Consider the following 15,916-nt stretch of genomic DNA (forward strand, 5'->3'; position numbering starts at 1 on the left):
TCCAGATAAATTCCATTAATTCTAAAAGATAATGCAAAAACTGTTAGAAAAGCATTCCTTGGGGTCAAGAAAGAGGTAGGCTCTTAAGACAGTTGGCATTACTACTTCCTCCTGCTACATTTAAAAAAAGGGGGGGTCCTTCTCTTCCTCTTTTCTCTCAAGTATTAAGAACATGTAAGCCAACAGGCTGGTTAGATTCAATAAAAGGATTCTCCCTGTCTTTAATTCACTCAATCTAAATGACCAACTAAAATGAGTAAGTTCCATGCATTTGCCAATCAGGAAAATCATAATAGGCAAAAATTATTTCCTAGCAAGCAAAATATATTTATAAAGATAGATAAAAAGGAAAAGAACACAGATATGAGTGAACAATTTTTATTGAAACCCTCAAAGATTAAAGAGGACCAAATGGTGAGTTCGGTACCATAACAAAAAAAAAAATTTCTCACCTACTGTACCATCATTCACAGGAATGAACAAACCCAAACACGACAAAATTCAAATTCTCATTTGTAACTGCTACAAGTGAATGTAAATGAACTAATCATTTCATCATATCCTTCCTTTAATCATATGAAAAAGGGAATTTACATGGCATAACAAAAGATATGCAAAACTTAATGAAAACACAATTTTCTTAAAATCTCACAAACTTACTTGTAAAGGATGCAGAATGCACTTGAAATGATTGAATGACTTAAGCTGATTTAGTTTTTTTTTTTTTATTGCAAACTGTTTGAACATCAGCTTAACCTTCATGCATGGTACTCAAAAATAACACAGCTTTTCAATTAGAAAGATCACGTTAAAATGAGGAATTACGCACTAAAAGGCTGAGTTTTTTCTTTTTTTGTTTTTTTTAAGGAATTTTCAAGTACCAATATGTATAGTGAGAGAATACTAATTTTGGTTACACTTTCCCCCTTACTGTTAAATATACAAACTATAATACCTTTAAAAATAAAATACCCACATAGGATAACTTTAATAAGAATCATTCAAATGACAAATTGGAAACACATTAAGCAAGAAATCACGGGACCAATAATGTTTTAATTTAAGATTATTCAAACATTTTATTATATATCTACTCTTGTAGAGCCCAGGCTCTCTCCCTTTTGGTCCCCACAGTTAAGAAACATTCTGCTGGTTGTGCTATAGACACAACCTGTAATGATTTCACTTAATGGAAAAATAATCTTGCAATATACTGACTGACCAAGAAGGAAGAGAAGGTTGGTGCTTTGGGGAATACTTAGGTGAGAAAAACACAAAGTTACCAAGTGGAAGCTTTTTTCCCAAAGGAATGCTGCACCCATTTCACTTAAGATTAGAAATTCAGGTTAAAGGCACTGGGATGTTCTTCTCACCACGAACAGACTCTCAGCTACACTGGCCCTGTCTGAGTCTACTGCAGTCGGCCTGCTCGTTGGGTATCTGATGACATTTCTTACATAAAACCTAATGTAAATTAAACAAGACTGAATTAGTTTATAATGTAACTAGTTTTATAAAAATATCCAGAGTTGCTAATAAAGCACCAAGAAAAAGAGAACCTCAGGGGGAGGACTCAGATCCTTCCTACAAGGTCACCCTTTTACAGTTTTCTCTAGTAGGAGCTCCAGAATGACATGAGTCATCTTTGAAATGTCCTACCTATACAATCTTAAGGATATAGAACATTGCTGTGCTGACTATACCCAAATGCCAATTTTCATTATAAATAGTTAAGAGACATGTTACAAGATTTCATGGCTTAGTCTCAAAAAGGTAAAATAGGTGCAATTTTCCTTTATGAAAGTTCATTCTTTAATATACCATCAATATTTTGATGTTCCCTTCAGTAAACACTGACATAACTACACTGGGACTACCAAGTAACTGTGAAGTAGCTATGATTATCTACAAATACTGTATTCTGATAAAAAAATACAGTATTTGCACATTCTAAAACATTGTACAAAAAATTATATAAATCAAAGGTTCAAAGAAATATCCATCACGAGGCTTTTGAGTTGAAGTGAGCAAAGACGAGAGCAAATGAAAATATCTCTAAACACAATGTAAACATAAATGGAGTAATGCAAAACATCAAGGTATTCAAATCTACCATATTGCTATTTTCACCTTTAACATATCATTCTACATAGCTTTCTCCTTTCAAAACAGTAATATAAGGGGCAGGACATTATTTTCATAACCTTATGCCATCAAATCACTCAATACAGATGCACAACACATTCAATTATACAAAATCAATTTGTTTCAAGATACAAAATTAATGTTGATATGAAAAAAATAGGATGTTAAAAAGATAACTATAAGAATACCCAGATATATGCTGTATTCCCACTTATATAGATCTGATCAATAAAACATCAACACATTCACTTAGATACTGATTTAATTCATGGATCAAGGCCATATTTTCAAAGTATTTTAAGGATGCCAGGACACTGCAAAAGCTGGAGAAGAGTTGAGGAACAGTATATGCTTGCTAAACAAGAACTATGTTTATTTAGCTAGTGAGTACCTAGAGTAATAAATTTTTACTTCATGATAGCAATCCGCTCGCAAACACCCAGAAACAGGATTGAAGGGTTTTAAACGTAGTTATAAAGGTCATAAAAAGTCTGAGTAGACTGAGGTACATTTACTCAAAATGTTGAGATTCAGTAAGTGGTAGAAACAAAAATCATCCCTCAAACCAATGTACATAAAATTGGGGAGGGGGGTGTGCATTAATTGAGTCCACCAAGCTGCATATCAATATTCTGTTACACCAATAGTTTGAAGACAAGGGCAATGTTCTAATATAATTTTAGATTATGTTTCTCTTGGCTAAAATAGAGCATAAGGTTGCTTTGCCATATTAAAAGTTTGCTACAATAATTTTTCACATAAACATTCAGACTTGAACTCCAGGACTAAATATGGCATGATTATTTTGCTTTTAATCTGTCAAATAGCTAACAATGGACAATTTAAAAACTACAACAAAGAAAAGGTTGAAGCAGTGAGACTCTTACATCATTGAACCACTTCTAATGGTTAACTGTTAGTACTTAACAAATTCAAAAGTTAATGAATCCTTGCATTCATTCAGTCTTCTGTGCCTTAGCTAGGATGCATAATTACAAAAGACAGCAGGTACTGGTCAAAGCTTCAGGACAGAAAGTGCTTGATGAAGTTACAGTTCTCAAGTGTGTTTGCTGAGAGTATAAGGGCAGATGCGCTGATGAAAACCATTACAAGAAGAGTCAGTTTCGTGTTAAAGTCTTCAAAGGTGTCACCTTAAGCAGAAAAAAAGATTTAATAACCTCTTCTTTGACTTATTAGGCATTTCCAGAGTCTACATCATTAGTGTTGTCATTTTAATAGGACATCTCCACATGGTGGTTATTGCTTGTTTCTATTTCTCTCCTGAAAGAAAAATATAAATATTATAACATAATACTATCATCATGTAGTGATTTTAACTACAGGTACATATAATGCAAATCATCTCTAGACACAGCTCTTCAATTATTAATTATTATCTCTATTTATCACAGTAAGATGATTGCTACAAACCTTTTAAATATACTAAAAAACAAAGGCCTATTTCAAGATAGTTTATATCCTCTTAAATTCCTATCTTAAGATGAGAATATTATGCTCTTTTGAGTCCTTCCAAGTGAAGGTTAGTGTAGTATATCAATTCAAAAGCTTTTTTATTAGCTGAGATGGAGACAACACTGCATTAAAGGTATAATAAGAGTTTAGTATAATTTTTAAATGACTTGAATTAGTAAGTGTCCACAAGTTATTCTCAAATTCAGTATATTGCAACTTTTTATATCAAGGATAAAGAAGGCATAGGGCTGTCTCCTGAGGGGGATTGTTTGCTGTTTTAGAGGAAGAAGAAGGAACAGGGATGACAGGGGGAGGTGAAGAGGTAACTACTTAAGGCTACATTAGACAGGAAGGTAAGACAGGTTATCAGTTACAACAATGAGAATAATGTATTTTTTTTTAAAAGTAGAATGTTTTAGTGTGAACTGTAATCAACTTTTTAAAAAAGATTTATTTATTTATTATGTATACAGTGTTCTGCCTGCATATATGCCAACATGCCAGAAGAAGGCACCAGATCTCATCATACATGGCTGTGAGCCACCATGTGCTTGCTGGGAATTGAACTCAGGACCTCTAGAAGAGCAGCCAGCGCTCTTAACCTCTGGACCATTTCTCCAGCCCCTGTAATCTTACTAAAATACACAGACTATATTATTTAATTCATCTCTCTTTATAAAACATAACTTTCAAGTCAAGGATCAGAAAAGGAGATAGTAAAGAAAACTATAAAAGAAAAAAGGAAAACTCCATTAATCTAAAAGATGAGAAGACTACAAGATCTTAGATTAGAAAATAAGAGGGTAAACATATATTTACATTTTTATAACATGAGTCATAATAAATGTACACTGATCCATGAAAATGAAAACCAAAAGCATTACATATTTATGAGAAATAAATCCAAAACACATGGACAAAGAAAAGTTAAGACAACAGATACACATTACAACATAGACCAAATCATGTCAGACAAAATATTCAATAATCAGAGATGAAAGCTACTGCTATAGACATTTGAATGGTATAATGGTACATTCAAGTTTCCAAAAGCTGTAACAATAGTTAGCAAATTCATAATAGGAGAATGTAACAAGATTTCCTTACTAAAACAAGCACATCAAAAGTTAAACATAAACATCACAGAAAACTGAATTCAGAGTTCTAACTAGGACACAAGACTATGACCACATGACAGCCCAGAATGCAAGTCCCAATAATGCTAGCGTTCAATTGTTTTTACTTTTTTAAAACCTCTGTATTGGGGGTGGGTGGGTGGGTGTCAGTCTCCTTGTGGCAGTCACTTTCCTCATTCTATCTTGAAGGTTCCAGAGTCCAGACTCAGCTCATCACACTTGGCAATAAGCACCTTTACCTACTGAGCCACTTTGCTGGCCCAAAGAATCAATTCTATACACACTGTTTTTGATTATCAATTTCAGAAGCAAAACAGATAAGCAAACACACACACACACACACACACACACACACACACACACACACACACACCTGAAAATTCTTACACCTCTAAAACTCTTCAAAAAATATCTGATGTTAGAACATTTTTCTATGAATAAAATGTTCATTATAGCCTACCACAGAACTAAAAATTTACATCAGTAGAGTTTCAAAAAATATTCAAATGTGCAACAAAACAAAAATTAAAAGCTAATTTTTAGTAACCAGTGAATGACTGCTTTGAAAACTGAAACAAAGCCAGTCTTGGTAGCACACCACCTGTAATCTCAGCACCTGAGAGGCTGAGGCTGGTGACACAGGGATGCATAGGAGATCTAGTCCCATAAATAAATAAATGAATGAATGATCATTAGGATGAAATAAAAGCATTAAGAATGGCAATACGCCAGTAAGTTGAGAAGGTTAAGACAAAATGAACAACCTTAAAAAAGGCAGAGCCAGAGAGAAACTCAAAACAAATATTAAAGTGTAGCCACAAGACTTACTGATGGATTAGATCAGAAGTAAGGAACAGAAGTATTGGGCTGGCAAGGTTTCGTAGTGAGGAAAGGCACTTGCTGAGAAGACCTGAATCTGATCCACAGAACCCACCAATTTCTAAGTTGTCCCCCTAACCTTCACAGGCATGTTGTGAAATGCATGTTTCCCTCCCCAAAACTTCATGCACAGGCACACAACAATTATACCTACACGATTTTTTAAAAAGAGGAACATTATAGTGCCCTGCCATCTAAAAGGTAGAGAAAAAGTCAGGGGCATGCAAAGAAATAGGGATTATATTGGATTTAAGATGTTTACGAGTGACACTTCAAATAGAGATCGAAATAGATGCTCCTGGATATAAGACCATTCAGGGCGGGAACGCAAATTTGGAAATTGCCAGTGTATAGTAAATGTCCACCAAGAAAACTTGAGTCCCCAGAAATATATAATCCATTTATTTCAAAACACTAATAAGGCTGAGAGATGGCTCAATGACTCATGACATGAGGACCTTAGTTCTGATCCCCGGTATGCACTAAAAGCTGGTAATGCACATCTGGAATTCCTGGAGGCTCTCAGGCCAACTAGCCTAGCATATGCACTATTAGTGAACAACATGAGACCCCGTCTCAAACAAGATGCAAGGTGAGAACTGATAAGCATACCTATACCTACCTACACATGGGGGGGGGCAAAAATCCACATTTACACTTCCAAAAGGTAGGGCTGTGTTTCAAAGTAAGTATATATTCACAATGAAGTATTTCTAGGCTATCAGCTGCAGATCAGAAGAAAATGAGACTTAGAAATGATGGCTTGCCAATGACCTCATTGACTTGTTTTAAAATGAGAATTTATCACAATTACATGTGCTGTTAAAGCTAAGAGAGACGAGGGAAACATTCAGTGCAACCTAGAAAAGGATTAATTATGCAGAAAGTCACTAGACATTCTTCTGTTATAATCCAGAGTGATTCAGAAAATTAGATTTTTACTTTAATAACTGATACTTTAAAAAATAATTGAGGAGAAAAATCCTTCCTCCATTTTCCATCCATAGCAAAATGCCTCCACTGAGCTGACAGTGAGACAGGAGAGCTACTGAGTCTTCGAGGAAAACAACCATTAAGAAGAGGTCTTCCCTTCCCCAACTAAGCATAAAACACTAGAGAGATGAGGGAAGAACACAGGGCCAGGACCAGAAATATGCCCATGGAGATGAACTCTTGGCACATTTACTATCTTCTATTCTTTTGACAGAGCTAAGACTTCCATCTCCTTCAAACTAGAAAGGAGTTAGAAAACAAGACTTTTCCAATATCCTAATAAGGCCTTGCGGCTTTAGATCATAGGCAAATTGCCAATTTTCCTTCTAATGACCTGAGGTTTATTATCATTAGTATCATTTCTATAACCAGACCTAAGCCTGCAAATGAGCCACAAAGGTATTTAAGAACCACAGCACCCAGTAAGAAAATGAGCTGAAGGAGGTGGTGAATGCCTGGAAAAGGCAAAGCAAAACACTCAAAGTTAAATGCAACAAACAAACATAAAATATTTTTTGTAGATGAAGAGCCACTAATTTGCGCCCCAGACAGAGTTTCTCTGTGTAGCCCTGGCTACCATGGAATACACTCTGTAGACCAGGCTGGCCTCAAATTCAGAGATCCGTGCCTGCCTCTGCCTCCCAAGCGCTGGAATTAAAGGCACAGGCCACCACCTGGCAAAATCGAATTTTTTAGTTTAGAAAAAAAAAAAGCACTTTATATACTAAAGGGATAAGTGATCGCTCACTCCCTAATAATATCTGAGTTAGGGAAAAAAAACAGTATAGTACAAAAAAGTAAAATAAAATAAAAAACCAAACGACTAGACAGACACAAGAAACCTAAGAGGCACTAACATAAACAAGTAATCAAAGTTAAAATCACCAATACTAAGTGATATATGATAAAATGAACATATTTGTTATAGCCATGCCAAAATTCATAACCTCAATCTAATGAATGCTTGAAGCAACCAGTAATTAAGGGACATTATAAAAAACACCTTAGCAGGTGTTTGGAGAGATGGCTTAGTAGTTTCAGTGGTTGCTCTTCCAGGGGACCCAGGTTTGATCCTCAGCATTCACTTGACATCTAGCGATCATTCTGTAACTCATGTTCCAGGGGATTTAACCTCTTCCGGACTCCACTGCCACTTCACGCACATGGTGCAGACATACATGCAGGCAAAACACTCAAACACAAAAATAACAACAAAATCAACAAAAAACCCACCTAGTCAGTAATCTTTAAAAATGAAAGGAGAAACAAAGACAGAGAAACCATAATAGACTGGAGGTAATTAAGAAACATAACAAAATGCAATGCTGGTATCCAGACTGGGTTTTGAAACAGAAAAGGATATTACTGAGAAAATACAAAGATATAGGAAAAGCCTGTACTATAATTAAGATGGACCATGACCAAAGTTAAAATAGCTCATAGATTCCATGCTTCAGGAAACTTGATGACTCATATGAAAGAACATCTGTAAATGTTAGAAAGATCTATGCTCCAGAGTAGGGATGCACATGGGGTAGTGCCGAGGCTCAGTGGGTTAGGCAAGTGTTGCACAAACTGATGAAACCATTCCAGAATCCATGTGGAAGAACTAACTGCACAAAACTGCCCTCTGACCACCACACGTCTTATGACGTGCACATATTCTATGCATGCATGCATACACACACACATACACACACACACACACACACACACACACACACACACACACCAATACTAAATAGTGATAAAAGAATATGTAGGATAAGGACAGCTACAGTGGATTAAAAACCCTATCCACCCAAAAGCCAGAGCATGTGTGGTATATAGCCTTTCATTCTGTACAAGACTAAGCTAAGTTTCTGGTATGATCTGTCCCAACAAAGGTAGCTCCTTTATTGTTAGAAAGCAAAAGACAAAAAAAATGTAAAGAAAACAGAAGTCTGTAGTACACAACAAATTCTGAATTAGAGCTACTAGGGAAAAGGCAGTGAGCATGCTTTGAATAAAGAGGTTGCTTTAAACTTCTATTCCTATTCTAATACTACCCTTGCCCTTCTCTGTACAGCCAGTTTGATCTAAACTACACAAACAGGTCCCAGTGACGAAGTCTGCACTTACAAAGTAAGTATTTTGATGGCTTGTGAGATGGCTCACCGGTTTAAAGCACTTGCAGCACACGTGTTAACTGTCTAACTTCACAACCCAAGATGCAAAGAGAGACAGACTCAAGTTGTCCTCTAACCTGTGCACTGTGTAACTCTGAATATGCCACACCCATGTAACTATATTTTAATATTTCAGACTTCAAAAACATAGTCTACTGAACTATAAACCAATCATTTTTTGCCAAAGATCAAATAAACTAAATGTGTATTACAAAAAAACAGGAAAAATGAAAAAATTAACAGAAATTATTTTATGAAGTGTTTCCTAAATGCTGGGGGCAAGCACTCAATCTACCAAGAATGCTGCTTCTTCGGTCTGGTAGAAAGTAGCTTATTGTCAAAAGAAAACAAAACAAGGCCCTTGGTCTGGAAGCTTTGAAATAAATTCTGCCAAAAATGACTTAGATTCTAAAAGCAAATCTCTCATACCAATCAGGGCTTCAGGTGTGACTCTAGGCCCAGCTTGAGGCTGCCACTTGTAAATAAATTGGGCCTAGAGTCTCAGTGTCATATGTCAGGACGTTAAATAATATGCCTAAGGCACTAGGTTCCTAAATTACCATAGTATTTGAATAACCTGTGTTAACCTCAGAAAGATAAAAATGTGCATATGTCCCCTACCGCACCTCCTAATGTTCTAGCTAGCACTTACCATTTGTACAAATGGAGAAACCATATCAACAGGCAGCATTTATTATATATACCGAACAACCAGTAAATACTAGAGATTAGACCAATAAGGAAGAAAAATTCCGTGACACAAACTTTGAAAGTCTTTAGCGCAGTAGTTCTCAACCTTTGGGTAATGACCTTTTAGAGGTAAAAGACCCACAGAAGTGGTTTATGACCATCAGACAACAGAGATATTTACATTATAATGCATAACAGTGGCAAAATCACAGTTACGAAGTAACAAAGAAAATCATTTTGAAAATCATTTTAAGGTAGGGGGTCACAATACCATGAGGACCTGTATTAAAGGGTCACAGCATTAGGAAGTTTGAAAACCACTGCTTTCAAGCATTTACTCCCTTGGCAGTATCTTCTTAAAGGCTCTGTGACATGAGCAAAGAGCAAACTTTCTTGCTCTCAATCAGCTTATACACCTGTGTCAACAAAGACACAGTTATCTAGTTTTGTTTTTTGTTTTCTTCTTCTTCTTCCTCCTCCCTCCTCCTCCCCCCCCCTCCTCCTTCCCATATTCCTCTCCCTGCCAAGGATAGTGGCTCCCAATCATAAGCTCATTTGTTTATTACTCTTACTGCTCTTGAGTAACAAATCTGTTTAATTAAAAATGTATTCAGGGTCCCTGTGGAAGGGTATTTATTCCAGTATAACCAATAGCTACCAGGAATTAACAGCATTTCTTTGATTCTTTTTTCATTTTGTGGAAATGCCTCTTTCAACCTTTCTTTAAAGAAGCCACAGAGGAAACCGGGCAGTGGGTGGCGTATGCCTTTAACCCCAGCAGTAGGGAGGCAGTGGCAAGCAGATCTCTCTGAGTTCGAGGCTATCCAGATCTACAGAGCAAGTTCCAGGACAGCCAAGGCTACATAGAGAAACCCTATCTCAAAAAAACTAAAACTATGGAGGCTAAGTTCTTATAAACCTGGACTTTATTGCTTTACATACCTGAGGGATGCAATTCTATATCCCCTCTATTGCACCTTGAAATATTTCACTTTTCATACCTAGGGTTAGACAGGACAGGAAACATTTTTTATTAACCTGCTTATCCTTCCTTTGTAGTATCTTTTGCTTAGGAAGTCTTAAGATTTTTCTGCTTTCATGTCTTTTATTATTTTAAACTAATCTGCTAATCATTTGGTAAGACCATTATTCCATCTGAAAACATGGGATTCTGGAAAGGTTCCTGTAATTATCTTTCCCACTGTTTTTTTCCTGCTGCTTAACTCAGACCACTTCTCTTTCCACTCTGTCTTTTCCCTTTTATATTTTCATGTCAATTGCTCTGCATTTGGTTAGTGTTTTCAATTTGAACTTCTAAAGCTTTAACAAGATCTATCATGGAAATATATACCCATTAATTGGCTGGCTCACCTAATTTTTATTCTGATAATCATGTTTTAAGTTTTCAGAAACACTTTTTTGAGTATTCTGCTCCAATCATGTGGGAATAGGAATCCCTCCTACAAGACAAATTGTAATTTTGTTTTATATGTGTATGTATACAGTTGTTTATTTTTGAAGGGTCTCTCTACATAGCCCTACCTGTGCTGGAAGTTACTATGTAGAACAGACTGTCTCCAAACTCAGAAATCACATGCCTCTGCCTCTTGAGCGCTGGGATTAAAGGCGTGAACACCTGGCTTCTATATTTTAAACTATCTTTTGCTCCACGAACTATCCATTTTTTTTTTTATCTCAGTCTTTTCATGAAACTTCATTTTACTCAAATATAATGAAAACTGGCTGTTCAAATCTAAGAATGTGTCCATATCAAACAATGAGACATTATCTATATACTGACTGGAATAGATTTCTCTTGAATATTCAAATTCCCCTGAAACTTATTCTGAAATAAGAGAACCTGATGTTTTAAACTATATAAGGCAGATAGGATATGCCAAACTGGCTCCTCCACAGGAATTTTGTTGCCTGGAAAAGCAAGCTGGAGAACTCCCACTGCCAAAATATTCAGGAGTAGGGAAAACTCAGTAGATAAGATTAAAACATTAAAATTAAGCAAGGCGGCGGTGGTGGTGGTGGTGGTGGTGGTGGTGCACGCCTTTAATCCCAGCACTTGAGAGGCAGAGGCAGGCAGATCTCTTGAGTTCAAGGCCAGTCTGGTTTACAGAGTCCAGGACAGCCAAGCCTACACAAAGAAACCCTGTCTCCAAAAAAATAAATAAATAAATAAATAAAAATTAAAATTAGTAAAACCACAACTAAATTTTCAGACTAGGTAGGAAAAAGACATTTAAAAAAATGTACTTATAGTAGAAGAATGAAAAATCTTGTAAGTATTTCTTTGTCATACCTTTTCTCCTGGACAATCTCATCCCACTTCAACAGGAAGAACAAAAAACCCCAAGTCTGATTCCCATCTCTCTCAACTGTCTAAATCAAGGAGGGCTCTACCTCATTTTCCAAAGATCTTAAAAAATAAGCATATCCCAAAAACGACAGCTTTACCTACATTACACTGTCCACATTCCAAATGTTCTCCAGATCCACTGTCTCACAGTAGCAATTACAATCTTTTACTTACCCGCTAAACTAAAAAGACTCCCTGGCAACTTCCGATCCTACTATTTCTCTCACTTCCCACATTTAACTAGGCGACAACTCTATTTACAATTCATTTAAACAGCTCTGAATCACCCCGAAGCCACGTTCCTAACAGTTCAGCACAGCAAAGACTGGCAACAGAATCACCTAGGGTGCTTGTCAGCAATGTAGCTGAAGTCCTTACCAAATCCATGAAGGGGTGTGTTTTACAAACACTCCATAAGTACTTCTCAACCTTAAGATTTGGAAACTACTGCAGATCCTTATCTCAACACAATTCACCAGAGTGCTCACTGCACACACATAAGAAGGCACAATATATTTGAGATCATACATCGAAATGGATCACTGCTGTGTTTTCATGAAGACAGAAGTGTGTGCCTTAAGTTTCCCACAAATATTTCCACGGCGAATGTATTTACTCTTGCCTGTTTTCAAAAGAACCTTAAGTGTACTTTTTATGGAAAAAAACATTCATTTCCTATCCTCCCCATTCTCTTTACATCTAAAATCAGGCCCCCAAATTGGTGTTTACTTCTGAAGAGACAGCAACTCAAGCCTGTCTTACCTTGGGAGCACATTCCAGTACTATGCAAATATGTAATTCAGGAAGTCTCCCCAAGTCTCCCAGAAAGTTAACATGAGAAAATGAAATGTTACATATCTAATTATAAAGGTCATGACCTTCAAATCTCCCTTCCTAATTCTTGCTCTATTTTGTTACACATTTTGGTCCTATAAAATATATACTATAGTTCTACATAACACACATACATACACACACACATACACACACACACACACACACACACAAACACACACGCACACGCACGCGCATGCGCGCGCGCGCACACACACACACACACACACACACACACACTTTTCTCATAAAACAAAGCAATAGCAAACATTTATTTGAAAATAGTGCTCTAAATTTTAAATATATTTTATCATCAAACTAACATTTAAGAACAGTAACTAGAAGGGCTGTGGATTGGAGGTAGTTTAGAGTTCTGTTTCTTAAGCTTTGGATTTCTCTCAGAATAAAGTGCATAAACTCTAATATTAAGAGGTATAAAAGGATGCCATTCCATACATTCCACCCATGAGGATAAACCCTCACACGAAAATGACTGGATTCTTACTTACCCTTCGCATGGCTTCCTCCTCCTCTTGACGCTTTTCATAATGTGCAAAGTCATCAAAGATTGAGGTGGTATGCTTGAAAGTAGCAATTATTTTAAGCACTTGCTTTGCTTTTTCTAGGGGTACTTCTTGAGTGTCCCTTGAATTGGTTACTGGTTTGTTGTCATTATTTTCTAAGCGAATATGTCGTAATTGGTTATTGGGAACATCTTTGACAAAGATCCATTTAACTTCAAATTTGCCCTTCCATTTATCCTGAGACCAGACACCAGCATATGCATTATAGTCCACAACAGACTTCATTTCAGCCACTCCACAAAAATGTCCACTGCCATTCACACTGAAGAGTAAATAGAGTGGGCCTTTACCATTCAGAGACCGGTAGGCTGCATCCAAACGCTTATTACCATGCTCAGTACTACACCAGATGGAGTACTTGATAGAACGATGGATATCATCCTCAGAATAGCTCTTGATTATAAACACACGTCCATTCTTCAGGTTCCAATCAAAGTCTTTGGGATTATAGTTGTTTATGGCCTTTAGTTTTTCCAGCACTGGATGCACCTCTACACTAGAAGGTGAAGCACTAACAGGTACAACACCTAAACCAAAGTTTTCACTGCCCGCTCCATTGTTCTGGTTGAAGCCTGTTCCCCTATTCCGAGGAGCTACCCAGCGATTCTGCAGCTGTGGCTGTTGAGACTGCACTTGGTGAGGCTGAGCCTGTGGCTGAGGTCCTTGTTGCTGCTGTGGTTGTGGTGGCTGAGGCTGCTGTTGAGGCAGTTGGCTTTGCACCAATGGTGGTGGTTGAATTAATGGCTGAGGCTGCTGGATTATAGTTTGAGGAGGCAGAACTGGTTGGGTTGGTGGAGCCTTTACCACTGACCCCTTTTCATCCCAAGTTCCAATATTCATGTTGTGTTTTATAGGAGGTGGTGGCACAGCAGAACCCCCAATTCCCACATTGCCCTTGGGTTTAAGTTTCGGTTGAGGTTTGGCAGGCTTTCTGGCAATAGCAGCCCAAGAAGTTGGTTTAGGAGCTGCACTGCTGACAGGGGGCACATTATTGGTTGCAATGCTAGTCATACCACTGCTGCTCAAGGCTGTACCTACAGTTTTTGTCACTGCAGCTGTCAGGTCACCACCAATTTTCAGTCCTGTCATGCCTTGCTCAATACTACTAATGCCAGGCACCTTACTCAAAGTATCATTGCCAAATCCAGCCTGTCCATCAGTAATAGCTCTCCCAAGAGAACTAGGTGGATAGCCATAACTGCTACTATAAGCAGAATTTTGTGTTGATTGTCCCTGAGATCCACTTGTCCCCCATGTAGAGAAATCAGCATTACCAGGAAAAAAGTTAAATCCATGTTGACCAAGAAATGGAGGGGTATTTCCTAATGCCCCTGGCTGACTAAAAACACCATCTGGTATGTAATGATGTTCTCCATTACTCATTTGTCCATAGGTTGTCAGATATGGCATAGGTTGGTCTCCAGCCGTGGACCATGCTGCTTCTCCAAGAGAATATGGAAATCCAATGGATGGAGCATAGTAACTAGGCATATATGGATCTGACATTGGTGGATAGCTGTTATTCTGCAAAACAGAAAACCACAATCAGTAGTGAAATGTTCACTTAAACGGAAAAGAGAAAAAGGTTATCTGAAAGACTGAGAGTAGTTTTAAGTGAATGGAAAAGATGTATTTGTTCCACATAATTAAAATTCCAAATCAATATTATCAGCAGAAATATTACAGATGAGTACCATCACCCTTAAGACACTCTTGCTGCACAGTTGGCCTTGATCTTACAATCCTCCTGCTTCTGTTAAGTGCTAGGATTATGTGCCACCATGTCAGCAGTGAATAATTTTAAAATATCATAAAATTATAGCATTTTTAGGCAGAAAGTATAGGAGTAAAATAAAGATTGGATTTTTGTCAGTTTTAAAATTCTGAAATTTCTACAAAATGCTAATAAGCTTTACAGGCACTAAAATTTAATGTACACATTAGACTTAAACAAATCTGGAATGTATGTCAAATAGAGGAATTAAACTGTAATCTTTATGATGGAATCAAGTTTGGCCACTTAAAATTTTGTACTTAAGAAAAAACAAAATGTAGAAATGCTATATCTGAGAAGAAAATAAAAATCAAGATTAAGCCTACACCATGAAACACAATTAACTGTTTTACTCTCCTCTAATTTTAAAATGAAATACAATAAAATATCCTCTTTTATCTTATTGCTGCTCCCAGAAGTCACAGATTTTTTTTAAAAAGAAAATCCCATTGCCAATCAGGGAGACCCCAGAGGCCCTCAAAACAATATAGGCTATTGCTATAGCTCTTTGGTTGCCCACCAGAACTAGATGATAAGACCCCACTACTACAGAGACCATATACTTTTAGTTGCAATAATCAAGAAATCAAGAGGGAAATAAATTAGAAGCTTCTTCTCTTCCTCTCTGCTTGATAGCTTTCATAGGTGTCAGAAGACAGTGGATCTTATGGGAGAAAAGGCATTAAGTGTGCACCCATCTGTGGACCTTTCAAGCTACAGTACCAACCTACCAAGCAAGAAGCACTCAATGGTGCAAGACTGGTATGACTGTTATGAGGGGTAACCAACAGCTTGCTGCTTGGGTAGATTTTAGGTCTGCACCACAGCAAGAATTTATATGTAGTACTGTAAACCTGGTCAAAAGACCATGG

General features: G+C 37.1%; 1 protein-coding gene across 2 annotated transcripts in view; it reads right to left on the reverse strand.

The window, feature by feature from the left end:
- Window positions 1–364: 364 nt before the first annotated feature.
- The window catches only part of Ythdf3 (YTH N6-methyladenosine RNA binding protein 3), a 38,209-nt gene continuing 22,657 nt past the window's right edge, over window positions 365–15,916 (reverse strand). For both annotated transcript variants that reach the window (XM_036177329.1, XM_036177330.1), the window contains 2 exons: window positions 13,196–14,794; window positions 365–3,426 (listed from right to left, as the gene is read on the reverse strand). In XM_036177329.1, the coding sequence (XP_036033222.1) occupies window positions 3,403–3,426; window positions 13,196–14,794 (1,623 nt within the window). In that variant the 3' untranslated portion in view covers window positions 365–3,402. The remainder of the gene's footprint in view (window positions 3,427–13,195; window positions 14,795–15,916) is intronic.

This window comes from Onychomys torridus, chromosome 2 (assembly GCF_903995425.1).
Source record: "Onychomys torridus chromosome 2, mOncTor1.1, whole genome shotgun sequence".
Taxonomy (NCBI): Eukaryota; Metazoa; Chordata; class Mammalia; order Rodentia; family Cricetidae; genus Onychomys; species Onychomys torridus.